Genomic DNA, 14,082 nt, shown 5'->3' on the forward strand with positions numbered 1-14,082 from the left:
AAGTTATTTCTTATATTCAATCGGGATCGCAAATTCCTATTTGTTTGATTGCAGATTGAATTGAGAAATTGAGATATAACTCTTTGATATACTTTTCTTAAGATTGAGTCTGACTGTCTAGTTGATTCTCTTGAAAGTATATTGGAGTTAGTCCATACATATTGCTAAGAGAAATATTGGGTATGGTTTTTAGACCTCCGCTTTTTCACAAAAATTTTCACATAGGCTGAAGCAAATCTTAGGCTATAAAGAACGCCAGCTAAGGGAATCAATTGCGTAGAGCCTTTCGAGGTTGAAGAGACGTAAGGAGCACGACTACATCTGAATTGCTTGGAGGGTGAATTCGGTCTCAACTACATTTCAGTTTGAAGTATGATAGTAGGCCAGTATCTATAATGGCTTGATACAGTTTGGTGTTCAAATATGGACAAGGTCCCGGGGTTTTCCTCGTTAACAAAACTTCTGATGTCTTGTGTTTTTCTATTTTAGCATTATATTGTGTATTTATATAATAGGAATAACACAAGTAGTACGTGAGCATTTTTAGTAGATAAGTACATCTTAATTGTGATTGATTACGAGACTCTTTCTTGTAGAATTTGTATCTTAAAATATAGATAATAAGTTTCATATTTGGAAAAATTCGGATCTTATTATTTGGATATGAATAGATTGATCTTGAATATTGTATTTATATATATTAAAATCATGATTAATTTGGTGGACTCCGTATCTTAATCCGATGTTGCTTGATGGAAGATTTTGACTGACCTACTATGTCAAGTCTAGAATTTTATATTCAATGTCATTTGGAGATCTTACAACATATTTAAACTTGTACCATGTTTGAACTTTTTAAACATTTAATCAAATTAAAGTTTTATTCGTCCCCTTGAATTTATGATGTAATTTGAAATCTGCACTGACTATATATCCTATTTTTGTGAGTCATCTCAATACAATCAAGAAAAGTATATACTATCCACTATCAAGTATCAAGTTTTCTTGTTAAGAAAAATAAGAATTCTAAGTTAAGGATTAAGTGTTTAAGCTTTGCGCAAAAAATGGTAAGATGGGAAAACAAGATATAGGGAGAAGACGACACATCTCCCAAACACAAAATGCAAGTAAATTATATCCCATGTCATCAAAGATAGTAACCATTATATATAAAAGATCCAACAGTTGGTAACCTTTGTCAAAAGATTTTGTTAAAACTCTTTGTTAAGGGATCCTGACCCGTATCCATTTACTATTTATAACTCTTTCTTACCTCACAGTGATATATGTCCTTTCACCTATTTATCGGTAAAATTAGTATTTTCTTTCCCTCAAGCCAATCTTCTTGTCTCCTTTAATCAATCCTTTTTTAATCCTTTAAAACAACTGCAGTGGTACGAGTAAAACCAAAGATTAAAGACTAAAGACAACGATCAAATTTGATCTTAGTCCGTGATGCTACGCTACGGTACAAGATTATATTTGGTCGAACGGGATATTTTAACTGCGCCGGTCGACCAGACGCAAAACAAAATCACGCCCAATGGGGCGCAAATACAAAATACGCCCAAATGGACGTAGCCGTGAAATCCCGCTTCATGTGAGGCGTTATTATAAACTGCGCCTCATGAGGCGTAACTAGAAATTGCGTCCCACCAGCGTGACTAGAAATTACGCCCACCGCACACTCGTGGCCGCACGTGCCAAGGTTTATACACCCTCATTCTCATCGATTCCAGGTTCTTCTCATCGTTTCTATGCTTTTTCTCTTTTCTGGTTTTTTTTCGTTTCTCTATCTCGAGTATCCAACGACGACAACCCTAGTGCTATCTTGAGTATTCAACAGACAACAAAAGATTCTCTATCTCGAGTATCCAACGACGACAACCCTAGTGCTATCTTGAGTATTCAACAGACAACAAAAGATGAAGAATGATTAACTTTAGTCATGCGATGAGGTACGATTAACTCTATCCCACTAGGCGTAACTTTGAGTTGAGCCTGAAATGAGGCTCATTTTAAAACTACGCCCCACCAGGCATTGGTTTATATTCCGCTTCGTACATGCGTCTCACTATCAGGTGGTGATTAAAATTGCGCCCCACGTTGGCGTAGTCCTATTTTGGTTTGCGTCTCACTATCAGGTGGTGATTAAAATTGCGCCTCACTATCAGGTGGTGATTAAAATTGCGCCCCACGTTGACGTAGTCCTATTTTACGCTCCACCAAAATCAAGCTAAAGACCAAATTTGGTCTGGTTTTTAGTTTTAATCTAGTATTTGCTCTTTAATTCGTTTCATAATGTCTGATATTTGGTCCAGTTTTTTAGTTTTGGTCGTACGATGTGGATGCTCTAGAATCTTTAACTTCCAAATTCCCCTTATTACCTTGGGGCATGGTTTTTAAAAGTGTACGCTTTACACTTCGCTACAATTTTTTTCAGAAACGCTTTGAAGCGTACCTATGAAGCGTTCTGACTCTGGAGTGTGTAGTCAATGATTTTGACCAAAATCAGAAGCACAAAATGGTCAAACTTCAAGAAATAATATTCTAAAAATTTAAAAAGAATGGTGGAATTCAAACCTACCACCTCATGTGTCGTATGTGAATGCTCAACCACTGTTCTACATGGTTATTTAGGATAACATTTGGCTATATTTTATATTTATAAATATTTTCATACTTATTTATAATATATCAAATTTTATATTTTACTATTCACCGCCAACCATGAATCGCCGCTTCACGCTTCAACCTACGCATCGCTTCTCAAAAATAGAAAACGAGTCACGCTCCGCTTCACGCTTTCAATACCCTGCCTTTGGGCCTTGGGTATTCTTCTTAACCGGGCCAAGTCCCGATCCTAGTAAGTAGGCTTGGGAAATGGTTCATGGACTTCAAGTTGGGTTTGAGATATTACGGTATCGACATTCCTCCCTCCGTAGTAGACTCATACACGATTCTCTCCATGCCAATAGTCTTCTTTTAAACGCTCTCAAGAATGGTTCATTAAACCAAAAAATTCAAGTGAACTCCAGTAGTATTAAATATTTTGCCTTTTCTTTCGTTTTTTTGGTTTTTGGCGACAGCATTCTTAATACCGTACAACCCGACTTAACAAAGCTGACCTCGATTCCTCACCTTAGAAAAATGGTTACGGTTGATGATCAATGGTGCAACTGTTTGTACATTATGTCACGCATCGCGTTGGCATGCTTCCCCAAGTGGATGGAAATTTCAGACCCCGACACATCGCTGAGAATACATCATAAGTTATCTCGGATCAGACCGGCTAGGTTGAACCTTCATTTGGAATATTTGCCTCTACATAATTTTCCAGCCTTACTTGATTAGTGGTAACATAATTAATTTGACCGACCGCAGCATTAGCATAGTAAACAAACTAAGGTTTGTTCCTGTTGGCTTAGTTGCCAACTTGTTGAGTTTGAATCTTGCTGAAGAGTAGTGTAATAATACTAGTAAATACATGTAGTCCTCTGTAACTTGGAAACCAAATCTTATACAGTATTTCACAACAAGGTGTTCTTTACAGTAATTTCTTTTGTAACATTTTAATCTGATAGCTTTAGGCATAAAATTTTATGTTCAAACAAAACATAGGAGATGCGATAAAAATGTTTCAACGCTAAAACTCTTTAAGGATTGTGTATAAGGTAGCTCGGCTCTGCTAGATACCTGAGGCTCAACTACATCACTGAACATTGCAGAGTTTGATTAGCATTCTATAGATGAGACCACCGCTATGTTACCTTCAGATAGAGCTCCTCTAGTCATTGCCTCTAGCCTTCATCATTTCAAGCCCTTCCAAGGAAGTCTCTGTAAAAGGAAATGCACTGATATTCCATTGATTTAAACTATGAAAACACAATGAAAAGGAAACAAGGGTTCTTTTAAACCTGCCCTCTACACCAGCTTAATTGTTCTCAAGCAAATAAGCAACAAATAAAACAGCATAGAGGAGATGAATATGATTCACCTAAATATTTCAAGAAAAACTAAAGATACAAATAAGCATCCAAAAGACAGCAGTTTACAACAAGAACAAGCATTAGGATTTAACAAAAAGATGAAAATGTAGCATTTCTATGACAAATTCCCACCACTTTGCTGCCACAAATTGATAATATCAGTAGCTTGATTAAGTAAAATAATCATCCTTTTCTGCGATATCCATGGTTTACTTTCAAGCATTGATTTCAGTTCTTCCCAAGCATCTTTCCTTGGCCAAAAATAATAAGGACTCAATGGAATTGTACCATGACCAGGTATCACTTGATCAAGTGCTAATCCAATATTCTTCTCCAACCAAACAAACTTCAGTACTAGTCTTGGCTTCTCAAATGCCTTCACTACCACACCAAGTTTCTGCAAAAAAAGATGAAACAAAAAAAAAGTCAATGAAGGTCAATCAAAGTCAGAGCTTGGATGAAAATTGCTGAACAAACCTGGGATTCATCATCTGTGTCTTCTGGCACTTCTTCTTCTTCGGTTGACGATGCTTCTTCTTCCACAACGGCTTCAGCTGCAGATGCTGATGAAGAAAATTTAGTTTCTCTAGAACCATCAAGCTTTAAGGTAGAGAAATGGAAAGAATTGATTTTGGGGTTGATTGAGATTGAAGATTTAAAGGGTTTAAAGAGGGGTTTTTGCAGAGGTAATGAAGAATGTGTTACAACAGATGTATTGATACTTGCTGCCATGGATAACATCTTCAATTTCTAGATAGAAAAAGAGAGATACAAAATAGAGTGTTTAGCTTTTTTAGGGGTTCTTCCTATATGTTCTTGGTTGGATAAGAGAAACGGGGATCACAGAGGGAGGGGTTCGAAGAAGGGTTATTTACAAGCCTATCCTAAGCAAACGGTCCACAAACCTATCCTATTCCAGATTCCAGCCCCAGTCTTAATTGGGTTTCGTTAGTCCGTGCTTTAGCCAGTAGAACCCGACGGAGGTCCTTTGACTCCTTTTACGGAGACATTGACTGTGTTTGACAACATATAATTCCGTGGAATTAACGGTCATCAATGGAGCAGTATGTTTTCCCTGGTTTCGATAACAAATCTAGTTCCAACTTCCATGGAGTTGTGGACCCACTTAATAAAGTGTGTGTTTGATCCTCTCCTTGGAAATCAACTTTATTTTATTTCAGATGAATCAAATTGTACCAAGCTTGATCAAATTTAGTCATTTGATATGAATTTTTTCTACTAGTACCCACTTCTTTTAAGCAGCTCGATAAAATCAATCGAATATATCAATTTCTTTAATATGATCCAATTCCTTATAAGCTCAGATGAAGGTATCCTCTACATTCGTTACAAATTTACAGCAATTTGTTTCAGTTTCACTACAATTACCTGGAATGAACTCATTGATTGTAAAACCAAATTTGAAGAGATTTAAAGCCCCTGTAATTATGATTCTTGTTTATGGCATTTAACGTTGCCTAATGCACCATATTTTTCGCCACTATGTATTTTTCTCGTCAACTTCACAATCATTACACGAGTATTAAAAACACCAATTAATATTTATTTATTTATTTTTGCTAAAAAAGGCGATCTATTTCATAAAGCTTTAACTTACAATGTCATCATCTATTGAGGTAAGCAACCGATACGAAAAATCATTAAATCTAGACAAAGAATGAGCATAATTATAGGTTCATTTAGCTAAAAGATCAGCCACGTTGTTGGAACAAAATAAATTTTTAAATCTTCAAAGTTTTATAATAATTTAATGCAATTTAAAATGACGGAATTAATTGTCCATTTGACTGCCGAACATCTTTAATTTATTGCTTCTACTACATTCTTGTTGTAACCCTTCAAGTGCACACGAGTAATACCCTTTTCCTTTTCCCATAGTATTGCATGTAGAACTCCCAAAGTTTATGCTTGTTCTTCATCAGTTGCAGCTACTAGAATGCACCTCGTTCCATTACATATACCAGCAAATAAACGAATAATTAGACCCACTCCTGCAGATTTTGTATTATCATGCTCGCATCAAAGTTAGTTTTTTCATTAGGTGTGATAGGTAGATTTCATCTGATGTTTCTGTTCATACTTGTGGCAGTTCTATTCCTACTGATAACATCCAACTCCATAGAGATTACCCAATCTATAATATACTTGTTAATCATGTTGACTAGAGAAGCAACAATCATAATGTCGTCTTCAACGACTAGCGTGTATATGCATTTTTTATTATCACATGCACAAAAATTTAGTATAGATGAAAATTTTAATACGGTTGTGAAGTATGATTTTATTTTAACTTGGGTGTTGCCTAATCATCTACGACATGCGATTCTCTTTATTAATTAAGACATAATGTTTTTTCGAAAAAAAGAAAAAAACTAAGCCATAATGTTGTTTCAAAAAAAAAAAAAAAAAAAAAAAAATACTAAGTCGTGGTGTTATTATTCACCAGTGAAACGGGTCTTGGATTATCTAAGCAGGCTAAGCTACTAAGCATGACCATGGATTAAGCAAACTTATTGGATCGATGCTTCGCTCACAATCACATTGAACGTGGAATTTAGTGGTCAGTGTGACATAACATGGGTGAGTAAATTCATGGACATAAAATACGATGATGCATGTATGTACTCAAATAAGAACGGAAAATATAAAAATTAAAGGCCAGTATAGGACTAGATGTTAAAATATTGGATATTGAAGTGTATAAACGTGAATCTGAAAGAAAACCTTTGAGGGTTTCTTTTGTGGAAACAGAGAATCTCTAGGTTTCACAAATTCATTATCACGGTGTATAAACATACATCAAAAGAATACCAAGTTTCACAATTCCCCCCTCAGCTCGGCACATTTTCATCATTGGATAAATCATACTAACAATTTTTAATTATCAAATTATAGCTCTTATTATTGTCGGCGTTGGTGTTGCCGTCGTTATTATATATACAAACATGCAACGACTACCACCAAATGAATTAGCAGGTGAGTGAGAGACTACCGCAAAGTTAGGTAGGTAACTCATTTCGTAAAACGTTATACATAGATCTTGGACGATTTTTATTTTCTACAGTGCAAATTTACTTTATGATTTTGTCTGCATAAATCTTGAGAAAAATAATAGTTCATTTGCAATTATAATATTTTTTTGATAGATGATTAATATGATACATTACATCGTCATCAATTCACACCTGCTATCAAAATACAAACATTTGGTTTGCATTATGTGTTTGGAAGATTTTAGTTGTTAACGGACTTACTTCCTAATGTGGTAAGGTAAGTGCATCTTGATATATTTGGTTTATTTTAGTAGGCATAAAAAGTTTAATTTTTCTTCGGTGCGTTTATCTTGATAGAGAATAACAATATAGATATATGTTTTACATGAATCGAAATTTCCATGGTAAGTACAAGAGTTAAGATGTAAAATATTGAATAACAAACGCATATATATTCGAGAATGTTGGAGAATTATGTGGATTTTTTTTAAAAAAAAGTTATTGAATTCAATAAAAATAGTAAAGAAGAACTACCAAGAAACTTATACTCTAAATATATAACATAAACCATTCATCACTGATAAAACAACAAAGGTTAGTATTGAGAGGTTGTTTGAGGCAGAAACTGTAGCAGTACTGCTGATGAGCATTTCAGAGCAAATCATAACAATATTAACTTCATCAATTGAGACATGGCAGAGCAGTTGAGAACCTTGGAAATGAGTTGTTCAAAACTAGATAACACGGTCTAATTGACACTTCAAAAATCAGGCTGAAGGAAGCTAAAGTTAGACATAACTATGCGTTTCTGAAGCTTTCAATTTGAAGGTTAAAAGAAAAAAGGAAATAACATATCCATGGACAACCAAATTGAGGATCCAAGGAAAAGTATATTTGAAGTGGAGAGTATGGTAGAAAATGTAGAACCACGTGAGTTGTTATCAGGGACTAACTTGGAACGTAATAAAGAGTTTGGTTTATTCCCTAATAATATGGAGAACGCAGATATGCTAAAGAAACAACTGAATGAATTTAGGAATTAGTTACAATATGCAAGGTCTTCTATTAAAGCAAGTCACGGGAATTGAATTTCTCTTGAGGTTCCATCCATATTAGGTCATTGTTCTCTGATTTTTATTTGTGTCAATTTAAGTTTCAGTAACCTATTCTGATAGAACCCCACTTAAATAAAGGAACCAAATTGTGGATGTTATGATTGATTTACAATAGAGTACTGGAATTTGATTATTTCTCCGGCAATGATAAGTGGCAAAAAAAATCCTCTAACAGTACAAGGGTACAAAAGTGAGTGAAGAAAATACCACGAAGGCCTCTTAAGTTTCATAAACCACACAAATAGTAAGTCCCTTTTTGAGTTCGGGTCTTTTTTTTCTTCTCAACCTGCTATGTATATTTATGTCATTGGTGATACTTTTGCTGACTATTTGTTTCCAATTTTATGCAGTCCATACTCTTTCATTATATTCAAATGGATTCCCATATTGTGAACAACCCTTCCAAACGTCAGGCAAACACCTGTAAAACCTTCTTTCATATTGGTGAGACCGAAGAAGGCACAAAATGGATGACTCGTGTTCGAATATCAAGAAACTGGATTTCATGGTACCAACGAGGTCACCAGCCTGGACGTCTTCATGCTGATGTATCTGAAATATGTTTGTCCTGTAGTCTCAGCTCTAATGTCTTACTGAACATATCATATTTTTAGTATATAGATTTCTGTACATTGAATCAAATATATCTAAAATCTTTGGTATATGCTAAAAATTTGAAGTTAGATAGGTGTTTTCCCCCACATGCAATAACAGTTGGAAATAGTCTGTTCTATATTTTGAACAAACTATCATAAATATAGAACATACCATATGTTTTAATCCTAAATATAATTCACACTGGCTACTTATGTTTGATTTCAGGGTAACAACTATATGTTTATTACATTCTGGCATCTGACTTCATCAAATAACATTTGTGCCTGAATCAGGGGGATGAACTGCATGGTGTTGTACCAAAGAAGCTCATTTGGAATTCGATCCATTGCTACCTTTAGTGGAATATATTCGCTGAACAGGTTCACCATTCTTGGTGATATCGGTCAGATCACAATGAACACCGCCTTTTCTTCAACTGAGATACCGAGGAGAAATATCTATGAGGCACTTCAGTCGAAATCCCTCTTCACAAGTTCACCTTTTCCAAATATGAAGATATGGAATGGCGTTTGGCGAACACCTACCTTACTGGTAATCGTTTGACGAACACCTACCTTACTGGTAATCTTTACAGTGTAGCCCCTCAATTATTGATCAATGGTCAGCCTTGCATGATGCGCGACTTCATGCTCAGACCTTAGGTATTTGTAACTCCAATGCTTTGCATTTTTCAAGCCACAAAAGTAACTGCTTACCTGTACAGAATCTTGCTTTCAGCTTACACCCTATCTTTTTTCCAGCGGAAACAATGTCAAGATAAATCTATAGGGTGAGGCAACCACTGAGCTACGTCGTAACTTGGACACTGAAGGAATAAAGGATACGCCCGTCGTCGTCGTCGTCTCATCCATTACCTTCAGAAATATCAGGGTGTTATTTATCCCACTGTCTAAATTTAAAAAGACCCAACTTAAGTTATTTACGACCCTGTTTGTTTGATCAGGCAAGTACGTCTCCACGAATAGTATAAATTATCTTCCTTATGGACAAAATTTTATGAGCTGATATGCATGAAATTGTTGTTTAAATCTCAGACCTATTATGAAGGTAATTATCAAGTACTCTTTCTTCGGCAAGTAGTCTTTGTCCTCCATGTTGTATCCTGCACAACTTAAGTTTTGTTGTGTAGGTACTTTAATAATGCTGCTTGAAGTGGTATCTTTTTCCTCTAAATGCTTAGAGAAAATCCAAATGCTTAAGGCATTCTAAGATAAGTTAAGGAAAAATTAATGATTCATATAAACAACAAAATAGTGGTTATATTACTGTTGAGGTTAATATTACAAACTTCATTTTTTGGTGGCCATGTTACTGATTACATTTTATCTTGCATAGAGTGGTTCAACCACAAAGAAAAGATAAATGAGGCTAATGAGTGGCACTAGATTAGTGGTAACTGAGAAAGGTTGTGTATCGAGTGTCGGGACATGTACAGTGCAGTGAACTGATATTACACAAATCTATATACATTTCATTATCTTCGACAATGGATAGCAATAGGAATCACATGACGCCTGAAGAAAAGAACAAGGTGGAGAAAGTGTGGTCGATGTGACCTTAGAGAAACTGACAAGATAGACAGCTTGGAATTTTTTAGCTCTTTTACAGTGGATAGAATGCTTTTAAATTTGAAATCAGTTTAGATTCACTATGAGCTTAACTTTTTCATGGAATATTCTATTGTAACTGATGAGCGATTGGACTTTGTTTATTTTTCATAATGTAGATGTCATATAAGACAATATGAGAAAAGGCGAATATTGAATACGGTGTTCTTCATATGATATTGCCCTACTCCTGTCTATGCATGCTTTTAGTTTACTCTTTGAATCCACATTTCTCAAAGCAAAGTCACGCATTCTTGAGTTGTCATAATTACTGATGCCTGCTTTTTGAAAGCAAAACATAGCTCGGAAAATATGGTGATTTTATGCATGTTATTATCTTTGATCTGGGTTAGAAAACTTTACGTAGAACTACTTCCGTACCACCAGAAAAATGAAGCAAATATTGCAGAATTTTTTTCCATATACCATAATCATCTTCTAGGAAGGGCAATACAAAGATACATAATTGTATAAACATGTTCAATACGAAACCTCCAACCACGTCTGGGACTGAGTTTCATGTCTAAATTCACCTTCATTCTTTATTTTCTTCGGCAAAATATGAAGGGGTGGATAAATTATCCGTAAAACGCACTATAGTAAATGGACTAATTTTCATTAAATTCGTTATTTTGTTTGTTATCATTCTATTAGATAGTATTTTTAGGAGGCTACTGACCCTCTTTAACTGAATTCATGTGATTTTTACAGGATGGCTATCCTGTAGTTGCTTTAGATGGATTGGTGGAGATGGAAATGATTGAGAAGGTGGGAAGCGTTACTCTTGGAACTGTTGTTTATGGCAAAACTGGAGGTGATTGAGTTTCCATCTATAACCCTTGGAGTAGTGACATATGCCCGTCTTCTATGAATTATTGATTATAATAACTTTGCGTGCCCTAGGTGCCTGTCTAAACACAATTTGGATTAAAAAATGGCCTACACATCGCCTATCCTATTAGGTTCTCTATAAACTTTAAATTGTCAATATTGTTCTCTATAAATTTTTGAAATCCCACCCGATACTGATATAGTGTAACTTCTGTAGTTCCGTCACTTCCAAATGATGATGCCTCTACCATCACCCACCCCTACTTCATAGTTTTGTAGTTGTTACTTCTTTAAAAGATATATGAAATGTTTCTCATGACTCTGGGATTATCGATGTCGGTTTTGGTTTACCTTGCTTTTTTTTTTTGAGAAATATTGGGTAGAATTCAGCTTTAAGTTGTTCAATGACCACTTCTATTTCGAAGAAATGAATTCCCAATAAGTTTATAATTCATTTAGACCCAGAAAATATTAGGCAAGACGAAGCTTTACTTTTAGAATGGATGGCGTATTAGCTTCTGCGGTTGATAAATGTGAAATGCCATGGGGTCTTAGAATATTTTTCCTAAAGGACAAAGCCTTTTACTGTATTCATATCTACGGTCTAACAAAATTTAATAGATTGCCGATATGTAAATTAAAAAATCCATATATTTGTTTGCTTACGGTTCACTCGTGCGTTAAACTGACATTAAGAGAATGTCATTGTGGTTGTGGATCTTATTTTTTCTTGGTTTTGGTTACATCTGTTTTTTCTTAAATAGGATTATGACAAGTATTTTTTACTCGATATTGTGCAGCTTCTGATTCAACCTTTACAACGACCACGAAATCCCTTCCGTACCCTCCATAATCTTTAGTGGTTGCAACTGTGATTCCTGGTCATGATCATGAATTAGACAAGGCTGAGGAGAAATTTAAGCTGGCATCATAGGCTTAACTTTCGTCTTATAATGATGAAATGGGAAAAAAATTGTTTCATATACTTTTTCTTTTCAGTTGTATATAAATATTTTTGTCGTCAGTTCCACGATGTCAAGGAATATTAGGAATGTGCACTCTGTCATTTCCTCTCTTTTAAAACAGGGGTGTAACAATTCATTTTTTCCTTATTAATGTCAAGGTATATATGATGGTTACAAGTCTGCAACTGCGTGTTATCCAGACGCAAAATCTAATCTTTGTGCCTTAGGTCCATACCAGTACTTGAATAATTGTTGCTGCAACACATAAAGTGCGTGCGGATATTTTTTTGGACACCCTTTTAAGTTTACCCACAGGTTTAGTTGGCACCTTAGGGAAAAATATCGAACCAATGCCTCAGAATATAGCCTGTTACAACATCCGGTCCATGTAACCTTGGTTCAACAAAATGGATTTTAAAGTAGTTCATCACAAATTGAATGGTGACACCGATATCTATTCTCAATTTGCAAGCCCTATATGAGTAGGTGCTAAACATGGATAGTAATAGGGGTTATAAATTTGCTGGGCTAACAGTGGGGAATGGAGAAAAACGAATCATATCCCGGGCCGTTACGGCACGGTTCATTATCTAGTTTCTTTTAAGTTTCGACTTAACGGCATTTTAAAGGAAGAACTTTTCTCCGCGTAATATTAAAATCATTATTTTAATGATTTAACGGTAACTTCTTAAAAGCAACTGCAGTGGTGCGAGTATAACCAAAGACCAAAGAGGGAAAAAAAGATCAAATTTTGGGTTTAGTATGGTGTGTGACGCTACGGTGGAAAGATTAAATTTGGTCAGACGTACATTATATGTTCGCCTGGTGTGGGGCGTAGACTATACCAACGCCTGATTGGGACGTGCACTAAAAAACAAAAAAAAAACAAAAATGAAATAAGTGGGGCGGAGGTATAATGCCCGCCCCACTAAAATGATTTTGGAAACAAAGAATGGGACGGGGGTATAATGCCCGCCCCATACAAAATAATTAAAAAAAATAAATGGGGCGTAGACTTTACGTACGTCCCATGTGAAGCGTAAACTATACCAACGCCTGGTGTGGGGCGTAGACTATACCAACGCCTGATGTGGGACGTGTACTATATGTCCGCCTGGTGGTGGGGCGTGAAGTATATCAACGCTCGACTATATCTGGGTTTAGTTTTGGTCCCAGACTAAATATACTCTGGGTTTTAGTCGTTGATCAAAATTTGATCGATAGTACGTTCCCCTACATCTGTTCAAAAGACCAAATATTTGGGTTTACTCTCCGACTGTGGACGCTCTAAAAGAGGGGAAGAACATTTAAGCTCAACATTTAAAAGCTTCTTAACGGCAGCTTTTCGTACCTGTTCACTTACTACTCTGTTCTCTCTCTTTAATCTTTTGTAGTATCTCTCTCTCCTCTTCTTAAAAGAGATGTTGAAAGGTAATGGGTTTTGTCTGAATTTAATTGTAATGGGTTTTCTCTGAATTTAATTGTAATGGGTTTTCTCTGAATTTTTTGTCTTGAATTTTTTGTTTTATGATTGATCCTTCCTTGCTTAAACCTCTGTATGATTCAATAATTTTAAAATTTTGTTGTTTAAAATTTAAAATTTAAATCTTTGTTCTGTTTTTTTACTTTTTGGTCAAGAACAGAAGAAACCCTAGATTTAAAATTTTTGGTTTTCTGAGAATTGAACCCTAGATTATGGTTCTTAGTGTTTTCCCACAATAATCACTCACACTTTGGTTGTAATAGATCAATGATATACAATGATAAAAGCCCTTTTGTTTGTTTCAGTATGTTAAGTTGTTGTGTTGTGAACTTATTAGTATTCAAAATTTAACTGAAATATCATTGATTTGTGATGAATTAGCTAGGAAGAGCGCATGGGCGTAATGTTGATCAATGCTGGCAACTCTCTACTGCCAACTCATGGAATGCCTGCTCAATTA

General features: G+C 35.3%; 1 protein-coding gene across 1 annotated transcript; it reads right to left on the reverse strand.

Annotated features, from left to right (window-relative positions):
- Positions 1-3,840: 3,840 nt before the first annotated feature.
- Positions 3,841-4,845, reverse strand: LOC113281979 (30S ribosomal protein 3, chloroplastic-like). The gene is made up of 2 exons (XM_026530894.1): positions 4,467-4,845; positions 3,841-4,386 (listed from the first exon to the last, which is right to left on the reverse strand). Exons 1-2 carry the CDS (start codon positions 4,728-4,730, stop codon positions 4,105-4,107), a joined length of 546 nt encoding a protein of 181 aa, XP_026386679.1. The 5' UTR covers positions 4,731-4,845; the 3' UTR covers positions 3,841-4,104.
- Between the last annotated feature and the right edge of the window lie 9,237 nt (positions 4,846-14,082).

Source organism: Papaver somniferum, chromosome 5, assembly GCF_003573695.1.
Source record: "Papaver somniferum cultivar HN1 chromosome 5, ASM357369v1, whole genome shotgun sequence".
In the NCBI taxonomy this organism is placed as follows: domain Eukaryota; kingdom Viridiplantae; phylum Streptophyta; class Magnoliopsida; order Ranunculales; family Papaveraceae; genus Papaver; species Papaver somniferum.

Bases quoted from the DNA above. Each gene is read 5' to 3' on its own strand.
- LOC113281979 (XM_026530894.1), bottom strand. From the start codon at position 4,730: ATGTTATCCATGGCAGCAAGTATCAATACATCTGTTGTAACACATTCT. The intron at 4,387-4,466 runs GTTTGTTCAGCA...CTTTTTTTGCAG, and splicing joins ACACAGATGATGAATCCCAG to AAACTTGGTGTGGTAGTGAA.